This window comes from Ictidomys tridecemlineatus, chromosome 10 (genome assembly GCF_052094955.1).
Source record: "Ictidomys tridecemlineatus isolate mIctTri1 chromosome 10, mIctTri1.hap1, whole genome shotgun sequence".
NCBI lineage: Eukaryota > Metazoa > Chordata > Mammalia > Rodentia > Sciuridae > Ictidomys > Ictidomys tridecemlineatus.
In genome coordinates, this window is record NC_135486.1 from 109483111 (window position 1) to 109506401 (window position 23291).

The following is a 23291-nucleotide window of genomic DNA, read 5'->3' on the forward strand; positions in this document are numbered from 1 at the left end:
AAGTTGCTGAGGCTGGGTTTGAATTCCCAGTCCTCCTGCCTCAGCCTCCTGAGCTGCTGGGATTACAGGTGTGTGCCATCACACCCGGCTGGGATGGCATTCTTAAATTAATAAATTCACAGGATTACAGACTGAACCCTGTTGTCCTCCTCCCCCATAACTAAGACCACGACTGGTTTTTGGAGGTAGGGCCCTTTGAAGAGGTGAATAAGCTAAAACGAGGTTATAAGGGTGGGCTGCTGTAATCCAGTCTCAGTAGTGTCCATAAGAAAAGAGGAAATTTGAATGGGACTTTGTGGCATACACCTGCAATCCCAGCTACTTGGATGCAGATGCAGGAAGATTACAAGTTTGAGGTCAACCTGGGCAACTTGGTGAGACTCTGTCTCCAAAAATAAAATATAAAGGACTGGAGTTGTAGCTCAGAGAGAGAGTCCTTGCCTAACATGTGCAAGGTGCTAGGTTCTATCACAAGTGCTGCAAAGTAATAATAGTGAAAGAGAAGAAATTTGGACAAAGAGATAGCAGGTATGTGCATAAGAAAATCCCATGTGGGGATACAATAAGGTAACCATCTGCAAGGCAAGGAGTGAAGAAGCCTCAGGGGAAATCAAGCCAGCTGGCACCTTCAAGCCTCCAAAACTATGGGACATTTACTTTCTATTGAAGGCCCTCGTCTGTGGTGTTTTGTTTCAGCAGCACTAGTAAACTCAAACGCATAATGTTCAGACAAAGTTGTTCAGACAAAGTTATGGTTAAGTTTTAGAAGCATCAATTTAGGTTCCTTTTTTAAAAATAAATGTTGGAGTGGACGCCACAGGTCATGGCTCACCAGGAGAGGAGCCCTGCTCCTGCACTGGGCTGTCTCCAAGCCCATCACTCCTTGGGGCTCTGTGGAGAAGTGGGTGCCTTTGGATTCTTGCTTCACTTGCCCAGACTATAACTACTCTGATAGCTTCTGTGAAGTGAGGGTGGAGAAGTTGGGGCTTGTGGATGAATACCTGTCATCACTGGAGAACACAGGTTGGGGAAATCTACTTTTTAAAAAACTTATTTTTTAAAGAAAACAGTTGCTAAAAAGAAATTGCAAATTGGGTAAATAATGTTGTGGGAGTTTCTGGAAACCTGGAGAATAACTGATAATACCGCAATATAGTGTATGTTAGTGGAAAATCCTTGCCAAGTAAGGGCATAAAATTACTGAAGGAGTGCTTCTAAAATAATCTATCTTGATTTCCACAATGGGCAAGAGGAAGAGGGATCAGTGGCAGAATTTTCCTGGCAGGGGAGGGATGTAAGACTAAAGTGACAGAAGATGGGTCTGGGAGGATGAGAGAGGTCACCATAGCCCTTACTTAAGAGCTGGAGTCCAGGTTGCAGAGGTAAAAGGTAGCCTGAGGACACAGGACAAATCGCCTTCTGAAGGAACCAGTCCTGCTAATACCTGATCCTGGACTCATAGCCTCCAAAAATGTGAGGTAATCAATTTCTTTTGTTTAAGCCACCCTCTTTGTGTTACTTTTGTGGCAGTCCTGGCTAGCTAAAACACTTTATTAAGAGCAGGCAAGAATATAGATTGCAAATTGTTATATCTACCTTTTTCTATTTAAACTTTATTTAATGCATGGAAAAATTGTTTATGTAATAAAAGAAAAACTTGAGGCATTTACAAGACTAGATAGAGAACATGGTGAATTCCCACATACTTTTCACCCAGCCCGAACTCCATCCACTCCCTGTGCCTCTTGTGTTATTCTGACACAAATTTCAGACATTGCTACATGGGTCACTATCTCTAAAAGATAAGGATTATGTTTTTAAAGTCAGCATGTTACCATTAACATTCTTAGGAGAAATGATTCTTACATCCTGAACATGGTCAATTATTCAGTGTTTGGCTTTCCAACATCTCAAATGTCATGATTTTTAATAGTTTGAGTTGTGATTGAGGTAACATCTATACAGTGCACTTAGTTGGAGTGTCTTTTTAGTCTCTTAATGTCTGACACTCCCCTTTCTTCACAGTTCATCAGGTTTTTCTCCCCAGGGGTCTTTCAGTGAAGGCTGTGTTTTGCCAATTGTATTGCAGTGGTAGGTGAGTTGTTTTTTTTTTAACTTTTTCATTTTTTTAAATTTTTTATTTGTTCTTTTTAATTATACATAATTGTAGAGTGTATTTTAACATTATACATACATGGAGTATAACTTCCCGTTCTTGTGGTTGAATTTGATATGAAGTTACATTGGTGGTGTGTTCATATATGAACATAGAAAAGTTATATCCAGTTCATTCTCCTGTCTTTCCTATTCCCATCCCCCCACCTTCCCTTCATTCCCCTTGTCTAATCCAAAGAACTTCTGTTCTTCTCTCTCCCTCCCTCCCTGCCTTACTGTGCATTAGATCTGCATGTCAGAGAGAACATTCTGCCTTTGGTTTTTTGGGATTGTATTATTTCACTTAGCATGATAATCTCTAGTTGTATCCATTTATCAGCAAATGCCATATTTCATTCTTATTTATGGATGAGTAACATTCCATCTCTCTCTTTCTCTCTCTCTCTCTTTCTCTCTCTCTCTCTCTCTCTCTCTCTCTCACACACACACACACACACACACACATATAAATCACATTTTCTTTATTCATTTATCTGATGAAGGGCATGTGGGTTTGTTCCATAGCCTAGCTGTTGTGAATTGAGCTGCTGTAAACATTGATGTGGCCACATCACTGTAGTATGTTGATTTTAAGTTCTTTGGGTATAGACCAAGGAGTGGGATAGCTGGGTCAAATGGTGATTCCATTCCAAGTTTTCTGAGGAATCTCCATATCCATTGGTAGTTTTTTTTTTTTTAATATTTATTTATTTTAGTTTTCAGCAGACACAACATCTTTGTATGTGGTGCTGAGGATCGAACCCTGGCCGCATGCATGCCAGGTGAGCGTGCTACCGCTTGAGCCACATCCCCAGCCCCTCCATTGGTAGTTTTTAAAGCACGCCGTTCTATTTCTGCCACCTACATCAGTGTTCGAATCAGTTCAGGTTTGATACTCTGTTGTTTGTTTGGGGTTTACTATTTCCAAGGTGATATGTGTTTTCCCATCAGGAAACAAGTGATGTCTTTGTGTGCATGCGACCAGCTATTGATATGAATTTCACAGGTCATGAAGTATTATACTGCTGAGAGCCATAGCCAAGTAGGAATGACACATGGCAATTTCCTTGTCAGCCTACCCAATGTTGCTTAGAGGGAGGACTCTCCATTGTGGAAATGGGCTTGCCTTGGACCCAGGTCATTTGCAGTGACATTGCATGAAAGGTGACCTTGCTCAGGGATTAGGTTGGATCCAGGTTTAGGGTCATCCCGGTTTAGGGTGGATCTTGCTGGGAATAGGGCGTATCCTGGTGCCTCAGGCTGCCACTCCTTGAGTTCCCAGTTGAGTTCTCCCAAGATTCAGAGAGTATTTTGGTACGCAGAGCCTGCTGGAGGATGTAGATTTTCCCCCAAACCTGCGTGTAGAGTGCCAGTGAGAGTTTGGGAATAAAGAATTGCTGTTTGAATCTACAAGGCTGTGGTGACTCATGATTTTGTGCCCAGCCAGACTGCGGCATTATACTTCTGATGTTTTCTTAAACAGCTACACAAACATGTAAATTATTAGCTACTCTTAGTTTGTAGGCCTTTAGAAAACAAACCATGGACATGTTTTAATTCATAGGCCATGGTCTCCCAATCCATCTAAGGTATCTCTCTGCTGTGATTGGACGTAGTTTGTCCTCCAGCAGTTCTTGTGTTGAAGGCTTGGTCTGCAGTGTGGTGGTGTGAGGTGATGTACCTTCAAGAGGTGGGGTCTGGCTGGGTGCAGTGGCACTTGCCTGTAATCCCAGCAGCTTGGGAGGTTGAGGCAGGAGGATCATGAGTTTGAAGCCAGCCTCAGCAAAAAGTGAGGCGCTAGGCAACTCAGTGAGACCCTATCTCTCTATAAAATACAAAATAGGGTTGGGGATGTGGCTCAGTGATTGAGTATCACTGAGTTCAATTCCTGGTACCCCCCCCCCCCAAAAAAAAGAGGTGGGGTCTGGTGGGAGGTCATTAGGTCATTGGGTGCACTACCCTCAGAAGGGATTGATGCTGGGATTGTAGATTGAGTTCGTTGCTCTCTTAAGAGTGCTTACAAGAGCCAGATCCCTGAGTCTGACTTCTATCTCACCATGATGTCTCCCACATGTGTTCCCACCATCATGCCATCTGACATGAGGCCTTCACCAGAAGCCATCTGATTTTGAACTTTCAGTCTCTAAAACTCAGCTCAGTTAACCCCATTTTCTTTATACATTATCCAGCCTCAGATATTTTGTTATAGCAATGGAAGACAGACTCATTCTCTATAAGAGGGAAACTTCTTAAACCACACTGATACCAACAGTCTGTGTTACAAAACAATATCAAATTGTTTTCTACAATTCTTGTGATGCCAGCAGTGAATAAGCATCTTTGTTGCCCAAGGCTGGGGTCTTCAATAAGCAAATCATTCTCAAAGAAACCAAGACCACCACCCCCACCCCCCACCCCCCACCCCCCACCCCCCGCAATGATTGATAATGATTTTCTGTAGCAGAAAATATAAAAGGGGAGCCTGGAACATATCAGGAAACAATGCAGCCCAAGTCTCCTGGGATCTTGGCAGAGGGCTTGGGAGCAGAACTTTGCAGAGGTCTTACTGGCCAAGGATGGACTGGCATGAGCATCAGTAAGAATAACAAGAGGATTGAAGCCCATCAGGTAGTTTAAATCCATCAGCTTATAATGATTTCCTGAAATAATATCAGTAACATTCCTAACTGGTAACTGCCACAGAATGCTAGTGAACCAACTCATATTTTAAAACAATTGGTAAAGAGAAAGATTTAAGTGTCTAGCCTTTCTTTCCCCTTGACTTGAATCTCTGGGTAACCAAACAAATATGAGGAAACTTGTGTATAAAAGCACATGAGGGAGATACTGGAAGAGGAGTGACAAAATGAGATGCCAGCATGCTGTAATCCCCGATGGAGCTGGACATTGGTCATCATTTCTTTTTACCTGTGGACCTTGAATGATTTTTTTTTTTTTTAATCCAGAAGTGAACTCATGGGCAAGTCTGTAGTTAATTACATGTGTGTTCAAGTTCCATGAGGTTCTAGGCATCAGATAATTGGGCTGAATTTGTGATGGTAAATTAATTGTTGGGTAGTGCTCCTGCCATGCCTTGAGTCAGTGCTGAGAAACCACCTCTCCAAATTACCTGTCTCTAAAGCAGATAATAGATACCTACCTGCCTCTTAGAGTTCCTCCAGTTTTCTACTCATTAAGTCGAGTGCTAGATAGCTCTTAGAATGCTTTGGAAACCGTAAAATGAAAACTCATGGGATGTGCTATGGAGATGCCAAATGTACCAAGTGCCCCAAACCTCTAATTATCCTCCTCCTTGGTGTATACTCAGGAAAGCTGTCTAAATGTATGGTGACACTCCTGTCACTGTTGATGGTTTTTGGAGCAGATGATTGATTGGCTTATGCGTCTCTGGGTGTCGTATGCTGGCAGTGTAGAGGGGAAGCACCCTTCCTCATAGTTTTCTGACAGTTGCAACCATAAGCCTTTTCAGGTTGGGTTTTTGGTTTGGCCATTGGGACCTGGGGGTTTCAGTTGTGGTTGCCCACGTCTAGGACTTACTTCCTCTCTGTGGTTTGTGCAAACCCATCTCACCTTCCCACCTGTGATTTGATTTCCTCATTTTATGAGAGTTTTTCTCCCATTGGTATATAGAGTTTATTTAAAGCACAGAGCTTTGGGCTTTTCAAAGAAAAACACCAATAAATAGATAGTTTTTGAAAGTGGTAACTTAAAAATGTCTGCTTGAGGCCAAATTGTTTCTCAAACAGAAATCTCTAGAGTCCTTTTAATGAGACCGTTAGGCCCTGAGATTGAGTGTGGCGTCCACATTGAGGAAATCTGAGGAAGGGAGGGCAGCCACCCACTGCCAGCTCCTAGAGGAACAGGCATGGGGGAAAGGTCGGGCAAAATCTGGCCCAGCTCTGTTGTTCCTGATGTGGGTGTGCCTTCGTGCCTGCCCGATGACTCACGGAAGACCACTTCATGAATCAGATAGCTGGACTGCCCTTCCTGCAGGCCTGATCCACTTTTACAATAAATGTACAGTGTATAAGAGTTAAAAACAACAACAACAACAAAAAAAAAAACCTGTGGGTGAAAAGAGAGGAAAAGGTAGGTTTGTGGAGTTTGGAGGAGGCCCTGGAATATGAACCGCCTCTATGAACAGTGATAGACTTGGGTTCAGAGCACACCAGGCTGTTTCAAGTGTTAAAAGGTAATCATGTGAAGGCAGAACTGTGGTGTCCAAGAAGGGATGGGGACCTGTTCTGAACACCTGCCCTTGGAGCCTGTATCCCCTTGTGCTTGGGGCATATCCCTTTCCTTATCTGTGAAGGGGAGCTATCCAGTTGCTTCAGAGGCCTTGTTGTATTATTATGAAATAATACTATGTTTTATCAAATCTCAGATGATTAAGTCACACCCTTCCTTAATCTGTAAAAAAAAGAAATGCTGCCAGTTAAACCAGTGTAGTTTCAAGTGTGATGCACCTGAAATTCAAGCTTGTTAAAATGAGGTGGACAAACTATATTTTAAAATCAATAAAATATGCCATATTGCATATGAAAGCACTCTGCTACATAACCCTCAGTAGTCATATTTACTCAGGAGAGGGAAGCGGAGTTGTCAAGATTAAATACCAGGGCTGGGGTTGTGACTAAGTGGCGGCGTGCTTGCCTAGCATGTGTGAGGCCTGGGTTCAGTTCTCAGCACCGCATAAAAATACGTAAAATTAAGGTCCAGATATAACTAAAAAAAGGTTGAATGCCAGTGGGGAAGCACCAGCCCTACTAGGTGAGGAGAAAGCTGCGAAAGTAGAGAAAGGGCCCTCTTGCTCTTTACTCATTGAAAGTTGGCTTCCAGGGTCTCAGGCTCCTCGAGTCATTCACAAGGTGCCTGGCTAGGAGATCCTTATCCTCAGTCACAGTTGATTTGCCTCCAGATTGGCCTTGAGAGGAGCCATGCATCTCTCCTCTCTGTGGACTTTGTTGATTTACAGCTGCAGGCTCGCAGTACCCATGGCCAACTGTGTTGCTCCTGAGCAAATACTTCAACAGGGCTGAGCCCACCAGTGACCTTGAAGTTTCAGTATTGCTTTTACAAGTGAACCTTTGGATATTGAAAAAGAACTAGTCCTGTTTACAGTTCATTTTAGACTTCTCTGATACAAAGGTTATTTTATATTCAAGAATATGTTTTACTCACTTAGAAATTTGGGTTCATTTCCATAGTTTCACCTCTGCCTTCTGTTTGGTGCAGTAGCCATAGATGATAATTTCAAGGAAAAGTTTATTTCTTGGTAAAACACCAGCAGCTGAGTGAACAGTTTGCTCAAAAAAGGTTCAGAATTATCCTAGTTGAATGTTTTCCAGGAGAACTAAGTCCTTTCTAAAAATAAGACGTAAAAATCTTTATGCTCTAAGTTGGGATGGGCCAGATAGTAAAATATTTTAGGCTTTGTGGTTCAGTATCCATTACATATTCTTTTTGCTTGTTTGTTTTTAAAGCAGACCCTTAGAGGTGTAAAACTCTTAACTTAGCTAGAGTTCCCTCCATGTAGCAACTGGACACAGACTGTAGTGTGGCAGACACCCCTCTGTTAGAAGCTCTTATCATGGCCAGGGCTCCTTAAAAAAGTGGCTGATTCTAGGGCCAGTGCAGGAAAATACAAGAAGAACCTAGAGCTTGCTGTAGTGCCAGAAAGTGAAGTGGTGTTGGATTCAAAAGAACTGGATGGGGCACTACCTAAGGAGCCAGCAGTCAACTTGAAAGAACCTCCAGTGACCAATGCTGGAGCAGCTTGAGCCACAAAATAAATAATAATGGTAATATTGGATTGTAACCCCAAGGACAAACATCCAGGAGTAAATAGCTGTATAAGTGATGAGATAAAATAAATACATGGAGGAGAAAGTATAAGTATTCCTTACAGAAGGGTTTTAAATAACAAATGTAGAAGGAATGAAGGACCTAGAAAATCTGCATTAAAACATCTTGGTATCAATCACTGCAGGCAAGATGTGCAGGTGAATGAGAAAGTGGGTATGCAAAACCTTAAGGAGAAGCAGAGTATTTACATAACAAAGTATCTCTCCTCAAGTACCTATTTATTAGTAGCTATAGTATTTTTAAACATTTTTTTAGTTGTAGATGGACACAATACCTTTATTTTATTTATTTATTTTTATATGGTGCTGAGGATCCAACCCAGTGCCTCATATGTGCTAGGTGAGCGCTCTACCAATAAGCTATAATCCCAGCCCTGCTGTAGTTTTTTTGACATGTCTGCAAACTCTTCAGGAGTCCTCCCTCCACAAAGTCTAGCTTACTTTCCTTCTCTGTGGGTATGCACCTGACTTTGGGCCTGCTTGTAAGGCAGAGAGTCTGCCAAGAGAAGACTGTATGTTGGAGAGAATACCGGGCCACATGGTCAAATTTCAGCACACTAGGAGCAAGTTATGTGCCCCCGATGTGATGCAAGAACAAAGTCATCTCATCCCAAATACTGTAAACTTTCTCTAATCCTATTCTGCAGAATAACTGACCAGTGCTGTTCAGAAGTATCAAAGTTATGGGACACATGGAAAGACTGAGAAAATAAGAGATAGGAGGAGACTAGGGGGCATGTAGGTTAAATGCAGTGTTAGTATTCTTTATTGAAACCTGGAATTAAAAAAAAGACTTTATTCCCATGATGTAGGCTCCCTATTTACCTCTCTTATTGTTTCTTTTGCTGAGAAAAAAAACTTTTTAGTTTGAGTAAGTCCCATTTGTTGATTCTAGATGTTAACTCTTGTGCTATGGGTGTCCTATTGAGGAATTTGGAGCCCGACCCCACAGTATGTAGGTCGTAGCCAACTTTTTCTTCTATCAGATGCTGTGTCTCTGATTTGATATCAAGCTCCTTGATCCATTTTGAGTTAACTTTTGTGCATGGCGAGAGAAAGGGATTCAGTTTCATTTTGTTGCAAATGGATTTCCAGTTTTCCCAGCACCATTTGTTGAAGATGCTATCCTTCCTCCATTGCATGCTTTTAGCCCCTTTATCAAATATAAGAAAGTTGTAGTTTTGTGGGTTGGTTTCTGTGTCCTCTATTCTGTACCATTGGTCCACCCGCCTGTTTTGGTACCAGTACCATGCTGTTTTTGTTACTATTGCTCTGTAGTATAGTTTGAAATCTGGTATCGCTATACCACCTGATTCACACTTCTTGCTTATTATTGTTTTTGCTATTCTGAGTCTTTTATTTTTCCATATAAATTTCATGATTGCTTTCTCTATTTCTACAAGAAATGCTATTGGGATTTTGATTGGCATTGCATTAAACCTATAGAGAACTTTTGGTAATATCGCCATTTTGATGATGTTAGTTCTGCCTATCCATGAACAGGGTATATTTTTCCATCTTCTAAGATCTTCTTCAATTTCTCTCTTTAGGGTTCTGTAGTTTTCATTGTATAAGTCTTTTACCTCTTTTGTTAGGTTGATTCCCAAGTATTTTATTATTTTTGAGGTTATTGTGAACGGAGTGGTTGTCCTCATTTCCATTTCAGAGGATTTGTCGCTGATATTCAGATAGAGCCCTAATATCCAGAGTATATAAAGAACCCAAAAAATTAGACAATAAGATAACAAATAACCCAATCAACAAATGGGCCAAGGACCTGAACAGATACTTCTCAGAGGAGGACATACAATCAATCAACAAGTACATGGAAAAATGCTCACCATCTCTAACAGTCAGAGAAATGCAAATCAAAACCACCCTAAGATACCATCTCACTCTAGTAAGATTGGCAGCCATTATGAAGTCAAACAACAACAAGTGCTGGCGAGGAAGTGGGGAAAGGGTACACTTGTACATTGTTGGTGGGTCTGCAAATTGGTGCAGCCAATTTGGAAAGCAGTATGGAGATTTCTTGGAAAGCTGGGAATGGAACCACCATTTGACCCAGCTATTCCCCTCCTCGGTCTATTCCCTAAAGACCTAAAAAGAGCATGCTACAGGGACACTGCTACATCGATGTTCATAGCAGCACAATTCACAATAGCAAGACTGTGGAACCAACCTAGATGCCCTTCAATAGACGAATGGATAAAAAAAATGTGGCATTTATACACAATGGAGTATTACTCTGCATTAAAAAATGACAAAATCATAGAATTTGGAAGGAAATGAATGGCATTAGAGCAGATTATGCTAAGTGAAGCTAGCCAAGCCCTAAAAAACAAATGCCAAATGTCTTCTTTGATATAAGGAGAGTAACTAAGAACAGACTAGGGAAGAAGAGCACGAGAAGAAGACCAACATTACACAAGGATGAGAGGTGGGAGGGAAAGGGAGAGAGAAGGGAAATTGCATGGAAATGGAAGGAGACCCTCAGGGTTATACAAAATTACATACAAGAGGAAGTGAGGGGAAAGGGAAAAATAATACAAGGGGGAGGAATGAATTACAGTAGAGGGGGTAGAGAGAGAAGAGGGGAGGAGAGGGGAGGGGGGATAGTAGAGGATAGGAAAGGCAGCAGAATACAACAGACATGAGTATGTCAATATGTAAATCAATGGAAGTGTAACTGATGTGATTCTGCAAGCTGTATACGGGGTAAAAATGGGAGTTCATAACCCACTTGAGTCAAAATGTGAAATATGATATATCAAGAACTATGTAATGTTTTGAACAACCAACAATAAAATAAAAAAATAAAAAAAGAAATAGTAAACTGCTCTATAAAAAAACAAAACTAAAAATAAATACAAAATATGAATGCAAAAAAAAAAAAGACTTTAGTGGAGAAAATTGTAAAATCCAAATAAAGTTTGAAGCTCCGTTAATAGTGTTATGCCAATGTTTTTTTTTCCTAGTTTTGATGAACATACCACAGAAATGTAAGATTTGAGCATTAGTGGAAACTGGGCAAAGGGTATGTGGGAACTCTGAATTCTCTCTACAACTCTTCTCTAAATGTAAGATTATTATAAAATAAAGTTTACGAAAAAAAAAATTTCTATTCTGGATTGACCATCAACTTTATCATAAGCAATTAAGCATATCTTATTAACCCTTGGTCCCTTTTATATCTAGAAGAAAGTATCAGTAGTTAAGATTGATTTTGGAATGTATATGTTTTTAATGTTATTTCTCTCTCTCTCTCTCTCTCTCTCTCTCTCTCTAGGGGAGGCACCTACTACAGAAGTTCCTGTATCGTTTGTAATCCTGTCTGTGTGCAGCTTAATGATTTTAATAGTGTTAATTGCAAACTGTGTTTCCTGCTGTAAGGACCCAGAAATAGACTTTAAGGTGAGCACAGATGCAGAACCTATAGTCATCTTCGGATATGTTTACAGCAGAGTGGCTATGCACCAGTGTTCTGGGAGCAGGGCTCAGCAGACTTTTTTTGTAAGGGCCAGGTATTAAATCTTGTGGGCCATAAAGACTCTGTTAACAGTGCCCTGCAGTCGTAGTGCTACATTAACCAAAGAACTATGTTAACAAATGGTCTTGGCTTTGTGCCAGTAAAACTAGATTTACAAAAACCGGCACTTTGGATATGGCCCTTGGCCTTAGTTTGGCAACCCTGCCTTGGAGCATCTTTGATAATAAGCACAAGGTGTGGTGAGTTTAAGTTTTTGCTAGGTGGGAATAGAGCATCGAGATTGAACTTACTTGCTATAAGGTCTGTGTGTAAGAACAGACTGGTTTGGGTTTTTCCTAAACTTTTGTAGGCTGGTGAATTTGTGGTCATTAGATCACAAAGGGATCCTCCCAGCGTTTTGTGTATGAGGAAGAGTATTGAAGCCTCAGGTTTGCCTTGAAACCTTGAGTTCCCCAAAGAGTGGGGAGAATGCTGCTCACTATAAAATCCTGGCCCAGAGAGGAATGACAGAGAGGGGCTGATGTAGCAGCAGATGGATGGGATCTACCAGAAAACAATCTGGGAACTCCTGCTTTAGAGCTTGCTGCATGCCTGCTAGCGTGTATTAGTGTTCCAAAAATATTAGTTAAAAAGGAGTACATGGGGAAAGTAAATAGGGAGTGCATGCACCCAGAGAAAACTACCTCAATGTATTGCCCTCTGACTGCACTATCCTGAAGGCCACTGGTTCAAATTGGAAAACAAAAGTTTTCTTCTCACCCAAACCTTTTCAATGGGCATGGGACCTGATTTCTATAGCCTCCTAATTGTTTTATTGTGTGGTCTTTATTCTGGAGTCTACCGGCAGCTCTAAAGACTTAGGAAGGTGCGCTGTCTCTGGACCCAACACTGCGTTAGGCACAGAAGGCCAAGAGCAAGGGAAGGCTGCAGGAGACTCACCCAGCATGGGCCACTGTCTGTGGAAAAGTTGGCCTGCCTGGGCCTGTAAGGCTTTATTCACAGCACCAGCCCCTGGGCTGTCACATCACTGTGGACATTTCTGTGGGGACTTAATGACATCCCAGTAGGGGGCACATTTGTGGATAGAGAATCTGTGTCCCCTCATGGTCAATTTTGCTAGGGGACTTTGCACAGAAACCTGGCTATTTCGGGACAAAGATAAAGTCTGATCAGTGTTGCCGATAGTGAAGTCAGATCTCACATTTCGTGATATCTTATTCTTGCCTCAGCAATTCTTGCCTGTTTTGAATGTCAGTATTGAATGAAGGAGTTTATTGTGATGCTACCTCAAGGCTGGGACTCTTTATTGCTATCCAGCAAGCTGGGGTGATTCTGATGCAGGGGCCACAGTGCTCTGGGGCCTATGTGACTAAATAAGAATATTGCTGGGCTGGGGCTGGGGCTCAGCAGCAGAGCGCTTGCCTAGCATGCATTAGGCACCGGCTTTGATCCTTAGCACCAAAACCAAAAGTAAACAAATAAAATAAAGGCATGCTGTCCAAAAAAAAGAATATTGCCATCGGTTTCCTTTGGATATAGGGCTCTGCAATTTTAGAACTGAAGGTTCCAGAGAAGTCCCTTTACACACCAGGAAGCTATAGTCTGGAAAAGTGATTTGCCTAAATTCATCCAGACAGCCACTGGCATAACTGTAAGAGATACTCATTACCCAGGCTTATGTCATTTTTTTCAATTACTATTATATTGTATCACCTCTCTGAATTTTTAGAATCATCTACTAGTATATTTACTGGTTATGTCATGTTGCTGCTACATTTTGAGTGGCATTATTTTTAAGATAAAGCATGATAGACAAAGTCCTTTTAATGAAAAACCCTTTAGAAATGTCCAAAAGAAAAACTGAATAATCTCTTTATTCAGATATGTCCTCACATATTGAACTTGAGTATCACATTTTTCTGCTCCCTCCTCCCATATAAATAATCATAATGTCCTTTAATGCATTCAAGCACATAGATGACATATATGAGAATAAAGTCTTCTCACATGTATGTGAAAACATAAATGCCTGGGAAATCTACCATTATAATTTTTTGTTTCTTCCTTGTATTTAATGGGGGCTAAAGGAAGGTGGTAGAAGAAGAAAAGGATGTTGGCAGAAAAATGAAAAGGGGTCTTGTCCACTAATCTCTTCTCAGCTTCAGTGTGGTGCCTGAGGAAGGGGGTACTTGGTAATTATCTGAATCAGTGAACCTCTTGACAGTCTTCTCTGTGTTAAATTAACCTGGATCCCAAGGTGTGCTCAGTTCACAGGAATGAGGATAGGAGGATGGGGAGAATTTCTGCCCTATAGAGCCATTTAAACGGTTCCCACAGCCTGATTGGGACCTCCTCAATTTTCAAGTCATTGTCTTTGGAGTACTGGGTTCTCTTGTAAGCTAGGTGCACTTAGGTGCCGCAAAGTGTCATACTGGTCTTTGTGATTCTTGTGCTCTGGTTTTTCTGCCCAGTGTAGCAGTTTTTTCCATCATTACTTTCTCAGAGAAATAGGACTTACTTAAAACTATCTTTTCTGGTTGTTTAACTGTCTTTATTTTAATAGAAATCACAGTGTAATTAAAAATGCATACAATATTAAAAATAAAATTAATTTGTTTTGATTCAGTATGCAAATATATTTGTGAAAGTGAACGATAACTTTAGAAGAATTGTTTAAACTCTAATAATTTATAAGCAAAATTTGATCTTGGGAGAGTATTTCCATGTTAAGTTCCATGGCCATTTTAGAAAATTTTGCATTTAACTTCAAACTAGCAATTTTAAAAGTTACATAAAATATGTGTGATTTATTTTCAAATTTTATTTATTTTGCTTTTTGGAGTTGGAGAGCATAATTGCATATGCTTTTCACTTGAGGTAAATAAGAACTGGGGGAGTTTTGACCGCATATTACAAGTAAATTGAAGCAAGAGTCATATCTTAAATGTTAGCCAATGGTTTTTAATACTGGTTCCTTCTGATTTTAGGAATTTGAAGATAATTTTGATGATGAGATAGATTTCACACCACCAGCAGAAGACACCCCTTCTGTCCAGTCCCCAGCAGAGGTCTTCACACTTTCAGTACCAAATATTTCACTTCCAGCTCCATCACAGTTCCAGCCTTCTGTGGGTAAGACCTTACCTAATGTTAGATTTCCACGCATTGTTTCTGAGCAGTGACAATAGGAGCTTTGCTGCTATCGTGCAATATTGGGCAGCCCACCTCCTCCTCTGCCTGTGTGTTTCTCTTCCTTCTGCTCCCCACTGTTCTGGTGCTCGGGCTTATTTCATTCCAGCAAAAGCTGTTGCTTCCAGGATGAGGAAGAAGATTGTGAGTTCAAAGCCAGCCTCAGTAGCTTAGCAAGGCCCTAAACAACCCAGTGAGAACCTCTCTAAGTAAAATATATATGGGCTGGGGATGTGTCTTAATGGTTAAGCACCCCTGGGTTCAATCTGTAGCACCCCCCCACACACACACACACAAAAAAAAAAAAAACCACAAAACTTGTTTCCTTTATGGACCCTGGGTCTGATAAAAGAATAAAACTTGTCTCCCAGATGCACTGAAATTACATACTGGGGTTGAGCTCCTCAGCTGTCTTTCAGTAGGCTGGTTTCTCTACAGACTGCGGACATTCCTGTCTTCTTCTAGAACATTCTGCTCTAAGGAGGGGAGCATATACAGTTCTGTTAATCAGATGGGCTTTTTATTCACTTCTTAAGATAGAGTTTGATTAGATGTTAGTTGATCTCTTGAATGCATTAAAGGACACTGTTGCTATTTGTATAGCAGGTAGAGGATTTAAGAAGTCAGGTTTTCCAAGACTGCTAAAAGAAGGCTGTTTAAGGTTTTATAGGTGCCAAACTTGCCATTTGTGGTACCACATGCACTGTAGGTTGTGTTTTAGGGCAGTACAAACCCAAGTTGATTATACTTCGTCAGCATGCATCACTCAAAAAGAAAAAGTAAGGTTAAAATATAATATACCAGTATAGTTCATATAAGGTATTTGTAAAGTAAGGTATTTTTAATATTTGTGTGTGTTGCAATATTTAAAAATGACACATAGTACTTAGCTTTAACTTCTGTAAATAATACTCTTACCACAACAAAAAATAGTTTAGTTTGAAAGGAGTCCAACATATTCTTGATAACTTAAGTATACTCATTTTTAAACTGGAATGCTTTTCTGTAGTTTATTTGATAATTTTCTTCATGTGTAAAGAAAGCCCTGAGAGACTGGGGCTTTTATAGGACTATAATTTAACCCTCAATTAATTTCAGTTAGTTGAATCCTAACTCAGATCAGTATCAGTAGAAAAGAGACCCAGACGGTAGAAGGTGTAGGGGTGAAGCCAATCTTGAAGATAGCTGGAACCAGGACCTTGAGCTCCATGGGCATTTTACAGTAAAACTGCTCATTTTCTCTTCCCTTTCTCATTTTCTTATATGTCAGTTCAATCTCAGATGGCATCTCTCTTCAGTAGGGAGTATGACTGCTGGCCGCTCCGTGTTCATATCTTTGTAGTTTTGCAGTGAGGAAGGAAAGGACCCTCTCTCTCCTTGGACCAGAAAGAAAAACCTCCCAGAGGTGTTCTGGCTTTGGTTTACCTTCACCACACCACAGACTGACGTGGCGTGAGCTGGACCACCGTCCTTTTGTCGGATATATATGCCCCTTTCTGTTCTGCTGAATTCCTCCGCTCTAAAATCCCCCTTAATAGGAAGAAATCATTGTAAGTTCCTCTATTTAGAATACTTTCAGAGTATTTTTATCATTTTGGGATGTAAGAGGCTTTCCAAGTATAGCAGTAAATCTGGAAGCCATAAAAAAAATAGCCAGATCTGATTCATAAAATTAAATATTCTGTATGGAAAAAAAGAGTGTAACCTATTTAACATAGTAGCAAAAATATTTGTAAACTACAAAAAGGATGAAAAATTGTAACATATTAATAGTTCAGAGGCCCTGTGTGGTGGCACAGGCCTGTAACCCCGGTGACTCAGGAGGCTGATGCAGGAAGATCAAAAGCTCAAGGCCAGCCTCAGCAACACAGCAAGGTTCTGTCTCAAAATAAAAGTAAAATAAGATGGGTAATGTTGCTTAGTGGAAGAGCGCCCCTGGGTTCAATCATCATTATTACAAAAAAAAGCCAAAAAAAAAGTTCTCACTAGTATAAGAAAAAGAGTAATGTGAAAAAATTAAGATAAGGACATGAAAGAAGAAACTCAAGGGAAGAAATTCAAATGGCCAAAAGACAAAAGAGCTTTACTAGTAATTGAAGAAATGCAAACTTCAAGTAAGATGAGGAAAAGAAGTGGCAATAGGTCACGATTGGGAGGGTGTGTGTGTGTGTAAACGGGAAGTCTCTTCCACTTGCTGTTAGTGGAGCTGTAAAGTGGGGAGAAACACCCCCCCCCCCGCAGAGGGGCATCTGGCAGTTGGCATCAGTCCCCAGCACCACACACACACAGATGTAAAATGTGTTTGCTCTTGATCCAGCACTTTAACTTTTAATGATTTGTCTTTAGGAATGAATTAAGTATACAAAGGTGTGCAGAGGGATTTATTGCAGCATTGTTTGGCAATACAAAATGGAAAATGTTTAAATAGCAATCTGTAACTTGCTAAATTACAGTATAGACAAATAGTGAAGTATTTCATGTCCCTGTAAAAGGCTGAAGATAAGCTGTATTTAACTATGAAAGTTATTTATGATTATATGTAAAAAAAAAAAAAAAGCTGTGCCACATATTCACAAGCAAGTTCTATCCGTTGTTTCCTTTTTCTCTTTTTAAAATGTGTGTTTTGAACAGATAATATGTTCACAATTCAAAAATCAAATCAAAGCATAGAAAGGTATGAGTGATGAAAAGTCACCCTCTCATATTTCAGTGAAACCTCATTTCCCACCCCTGCCTTCCCCAGGTAACAACTGCTCCTCTTGGTTTCTTCGGTATCTTTCTAGGGTTTCCAGATGAAAACCCCTTCCCTCCATTTTAAAATTTGTTTTAATTTTTTAGAAGATTTTATTTTTGTACAGCAGTTTTAGGTTCACAGCAAAATGGAGAAGAAGGCCCAGAGATTTCCATACACTCTCCATCCCTCACATGTGTAGGAAGTTCCCTCTTTTACTCAAAGTTGTCATGGTAGATATATTGCTTGGTATTGTGCTTTTTTTCCATTTACCAGTTGTTCTTAGAGATACTTCCATATCAATAAAGATAACATATGTATTCTTGCCTATATATTATTCTATTTGAATTATATAATCTTAGCACAGTCTCCTATTGATATTTGGATTGTTTCTAGTCTTTTCCTATTAAAAACAAAGCTGGTACCTACGTTGTTGTGCTGGTGCATTTGTAGAATACATTTTTAGAACTGGGTCAAATAATGTATGTGTTCTGTTTTGATGGCTCTTGCCACCTTACCCTCCACAGGAGTTGTACCAGTTTCTGTTCCTGCCAGCTAGGTGTCAGTGGTTTATGCTATAGCTTTTGAAGCTAAGTTGGTATCCCTTCAAACTAGATTGTTACGAATTTAGGATAACTGTAATCCCCATGGTAACCACAAAAAAGTTCACAGGAAAGGAAACCAAAAGGTTACTCTAAAAAAGAAAAATCAATCACATACATACACAAAAAAATTATATATTGATGAACTGATATTTTGGCTTAGCAATCTTTTTTAGAAGCCAAAATTTAAGAGTCTTGGACTCAGTGTCTTAAAAAAGAGATAATGTTTTAAGGTTTTAGTTTGACATTAAGCCTATAACTTGTCTTGAGTTGATTTTTGAGTATGGGGAAGCAAGTTTTCCTTGTGGATTACTGTTTTTTTTCCTCTCAACTTCATTCACTTGCTGGTCCTGACTTTCCTCTCTACTTACATGTGTGGCTCTATTTTAGGCCTTCTGCTCTCTTTTTACTTAATCAGTCTATTCCTTTGTCTCAGTACCAGTGTCTTCACTATGATAGCTTCATAATAACATAAATTTTGATGAAATACAAATTATCCACTTTTTTTCCTTTTGATGCTGTGCTTTTGGTGTCATATTTAAGAAATCATTGTCAAATCCAAGGTCATGACGATTTTCCTCTTTATCTTCAATAGTTTTAGCTCCTAAATCTTTAATCCATTTTGACTTAATTTTTATATATGGTGTAGGGTAAGGGTCTAGCTTAATTCTTGTACATGTGAATATCCAGTTATCCCAATAACAGTGTTTGAAGACACTGTCCTTTCTCCATTGAATTTTCTTGGCACATTTTTGGAAAATCAATTTATTTTATTTGTTTGGATTTATTCTAGGCTCTTAATTATATTCCATTAATTGATATGCCTGCCCTTATGCCATTATAACATGGCTTTGATTACTGTAGCTTCTATTTTGTAGTAAGTTTTGAAATGGAGAAGTTTGAGTCCTCCAATTTTGTTTTCCTCTTTCAAGATTTTTTTCTGTTATTTTGGATTCCATATGAATTTTAGAATTATCTTTTCCATTTCTACAGAATAGGCCATTGAAATTTAATAGGAATTATTATTTTGGTATACCACATTGATTCCTTTCTCATTCCCTTTTGACTATATTTTTTAGATATTTTCTTAGTGAATATGATTAAGATTATGGTTCCAATTCTAAATTTGTAACAATGGAGTTTAAATTGATAATCAGCTTCAATAGCATACAGAATCCCTGTTTTCGTACAGCACTTTCCTTCCCTTTACATTGTCACAAATTATAGTGTTATACATTTTGTGCCTACTTCTGTTTTTTAAAGCATTTGTATTTTAAATCATGTAGGAAATATAAAGAAGAACAGTATATCAATAGTACGACAACATTAGCTTGTGTATTTACCTACTTAGGTTGACTGAAGATCTTTATTTCTTTTTAAAGGAGCCTTTTAAACATTTGTTCTAGGTCAGGTATATGGGCAGCAAACTCCTAAACATTTATCTGAGAATGTCTTTCTTTTTCTTTCTGAACTGGGGATTGAACGCAGGATCACTCTACCTCAGAGATCCATTCCCAGACCCAGCCCATGACCTTTTTTGGAGACAAGATCTTTCTAAGTTGCTGAGGCTGGCCTTACACTTGTGATCCTCCTGTCTTGGCCTCATAAGACATGTATTGCAGGCACGTGCCACTGCTACTGGCTCCTCCTCCTCTTTTTTTTTTTAATATTTATTTATTTTTAGTTGTAATTGGGCACAATACCTTTGTTTTTATGTAGTGCTAAGGATCGAACCCAGGGTCTCTCACATGCTAGGTGAACGCTCTACCACTGAGCCACAAACCCAGCCCTCTTCTTCATTTTTGAAAGAAAGTTTTGCCAAACATGCAATTCTTGGTTTGCAGATCTTTTCTTTCAGCTCTTTATCTGTGAGCCACTGCCACTGCCCTCTGGCTTCCATAGTTTCTGATGAGTAACTGTTCATCTCATTGAAGATTCTGTGCTCATGGTAAGTGGTTTCTCTCTTGCCACTTACAGAGTTCTTCATCTCTGGATAGAGTTTGATTTAATATGTCTTGATGTGGATTTCTTTGAGTTTAATGTTACTTAGAGTTGATAGAGCTTCTTGGATATGTATATTCTTATCCTTTAGTAGATTTGGGTCATTTTCTACCATTGTCTTCAATTATTTTTTCTCCTTTTCTCATTCTTCTGGACTTTCATTAAGTCTATAATTGGTCCTTTTGACAGTGTTTCCACACTAGAGTTATTGGGTCATAAAACAGAGCTAGGTGTTTTAGAATCGGACAGAATACTAATTCAAAAATAGTGTCCGTGTTAAGAGTTAAAACTGTTTTGGTTTTATTAGTTTGTTTTTACTTATTATTTATTTTTGGTACCAGGGATTGAACTTAGGGATGCTTAATCACTGAGCCTCATCCTCAGCCCTTTCTTATATTTTTATTTTGAGACAGGGTCTTGCTAAGTTGATTAGGGACTTGTTAAATTGCTGAGGCTGGCTTTGAACTTGTGATCCTCCTGCCTCAGCCTCCCAAGTCACTGGGATTACAGGCATGTGCCACTGTGCCCAGCTTTATTAGTTTTAAAGAGGTGTTTTATATATTTATTTCTACCTTTTAAAATAATTTTAAAATTTGTTTTAATTAATTATACATGATAGTAAATGCACTTATGCTCTTTGATAAATGAGGTATGATTTCTCATTTTTCTGATTGTACATGTTATAGAATCACATTGGTCATGCGGTCATATATATATATATATATATATAAGGTAATAATATCTGTTTCATTCTACTATCCTTCCTATCCTCATAGCACAAGCATTAAATCTGTGTTAAAATTTGTACTTTATAGGTTATGTATTTAATACTTATTTTTAGTTAGATATTCATATTTTGAATGTTCTTTTCTCTACAGAAGGTTTGAAGTCTCAAGTTGCCCGTCACAGCCTAAACTACATACAGGAAATTGGAAATGGCTGGTTTGGAAAGGTACAGTGTTTTTTCACTTTGATTTTTTTTTCCCCTCCTGATTATACAGTTTAGAATTTAAAGTTAATTATGAATTATATCATGTGATATTCCACATACTCCATAGACACTGTAGTGTGAATAGAGGTTGCTTAGTGAAATTGCATAGGAATGCAACCTGCAGCATTCCTGGGTATGTGACTCTTTCCAGAAGATTGTCCAACATTCAGGCTGCTATAAAAATTCCATAAACTGGGAAACTTAAAAACAAGAGAGTGCTCTCTCGGTAGCTGCCCTTCTGACTGGGGTGCGATGAAATCTTAGAGTATCTGTTTTCATTTGTATTTCTCTAATTACTAAAGATGTTGAACACTTTTTCATATATTTGTTGATCAGTTTATTCTGAGAAGTATCTGTTCAGTTCCTTAGCCCATTTATTGATTGGGTTGTTTGGGTTTTTTTGGTATTAATTCTTTTGAGTTCTTTATATATCCTGGAGATTAGTGTTCTCTCTGATGTGCATGTGCTAAAAATTTGCTCCCATACTGTAGGCTCTCTCTTCACCTCAATGATTGTTTCCTTTGCTGAGAAGAAGCTCTTTAGTTTAAATCTCTCCCATTTATTGATTCTTGATTTCATTTCTTGTGCTTTAAGAGTCTTATTAAGGAAGTTGGAGCCTAATCCAATATGATGAAGATTTGGGCCTACTTTTTCTTCTATTAGACGCAGGGTATCTGGTCGAATTCCTAGGTCCTTGATCCACTTTGAGTTGAGTTTTCTGCATGGTGAGAGATAAAGGTTTAATTTCGTTTTGCCACATATGGATTTCAGTTTTCCCTGCACCATTTGTTGAAGAGGCTATCTTTTATATATCTCCACTATATGTTTTTGGAACCTTTATCTAGTATGAGGTAACTATATTCATGTGGGTCAGTCTGTGTCTTCTGTACCATTGGTCTACATGTCTATTTTGGTGCCAATACTATGCTGTGTTTGTTACTATTGCTCTATAATAGTTTAAGGTCTGGTATTATGATGTTTCCTGCTTCATTTCATTTCTTTTCTTTTCTTTTCTTTTTTTTTTTTTTTTTTTTGCTAAGGATTGCTTTGGCTGTTCTTGGTCTCTTATTTTTCCAAATTAATTTCAAAAATTGCTTTTTCTAGTTCTATGAATAATGTCATTGGGGTTTTAATAGGAATTGCATTAAATCTGTTCAACAGTTTTGGTAGTATGGCCATTTTGACAATATTAACTCTGCCTATCCAAGAGCAGGGAGATGTTCCAGTATCTAAGTTCTTCTATTTCCTTCTTTAGTGTTCTATAGTTTTCATTGTAGACATCTTTCACCTCTTTTGTTAGATTGATTCCCGAGTATTTTATATTTTTTGAGGCTATTTTGAATGGAGTAGTTGAAATTGATATTGTATGATATGCTGCTTATACATTCATTAACTATTTTTTAAAATATTTTTTTAGATGTAGATGGACACAATACCTTTATTTATTTTTATGTGCTGCTGAGGATCGAACCCAGTGCCTCACATGTGCAAGGTTGTGCCTCCATTGAGCCACAACCCCATCCCCGCATTAACTATTTAAAACAAAGAATATGACTTATTTAATTATCAGAATTTCCCATTGTCATCACTTTTCTGCCCATATATTCCTGATAAACACATTGAGCTCTGTTCAAGATATTACTGTTTCCAGGACATTAAAATTAATGTATTTTATAAAGATTAAAAACTCTTTTAAAGGAAGTCATTTAGTTTTGGTCATTTTTTAGAAATAATAAAAACCTTTACTCCTTCGGTTTAAAATGGCAAAATATGGATTTTTTAATGCCTCTGCACTGACTTGTGTTATATTTAATATTTCTCTTATAGCTAGTTCTTATATGAAGTAGCTCATTCTTACCTTGTATTCTGATAATTTCAGTGGAGTGTTTTTTATGTGTGTTTCCATTGAAGCTTTGGTACAAGAGAAGGGCCTGGTATTATTAGAATACCATGGATTTTTTAAGTTTCAGTGCAGTGATTGTATGTTGGCTGGCTGTCAGTTAACTTCCTCATGTTTGCAGCAGGCTAAATAACAATCTAGTTGAAAGTATTTTGAGGAACATTTGAGTTATGTTTGATTTGAACTTATAAATTGCTCTTCTGTAATGTCATGGTTTGTTTTCACAAAAATACAAATGAATTTTTAAATATACAGAAAAGAAATATGTGTAAAATATGTGAATGTTGTAAATTTCTAAGGAATAGTTTAAATTGCTCCCCCACTTTTTTTACACAATACCTTTATTAG

General features: G+C 38.8%; 1 protein-coding gene across 2 annotated transcripts in view; it reads left to right on the forward strand.

The window, feature by feature from the left end:
• Lmtk2 (lemur tyrosine kinase 2) overlaps positions 1-23291 on the forward strand; it is a 93096-nt gene that overhangs the window by 17163 nt on the left and 52642 nt on the right. For both annotated transcript variants that reach the window (XM_078023711.1, XM_078023712.1), the window contains exons 2-4: positions 11329-11453; positions 14517-14661; positions 20931-21004. In XM_078023711.1, the coding sequence (XP_077879837.1) occupies positions 11329-11453; positions 14517-14661; positions 20931-21004 (344 nt within the window). The remainder of the gene's footprint in view (positions 1-11328; positions 11454-14516; positions 14662-20930; positions 21005-23291) is intronic.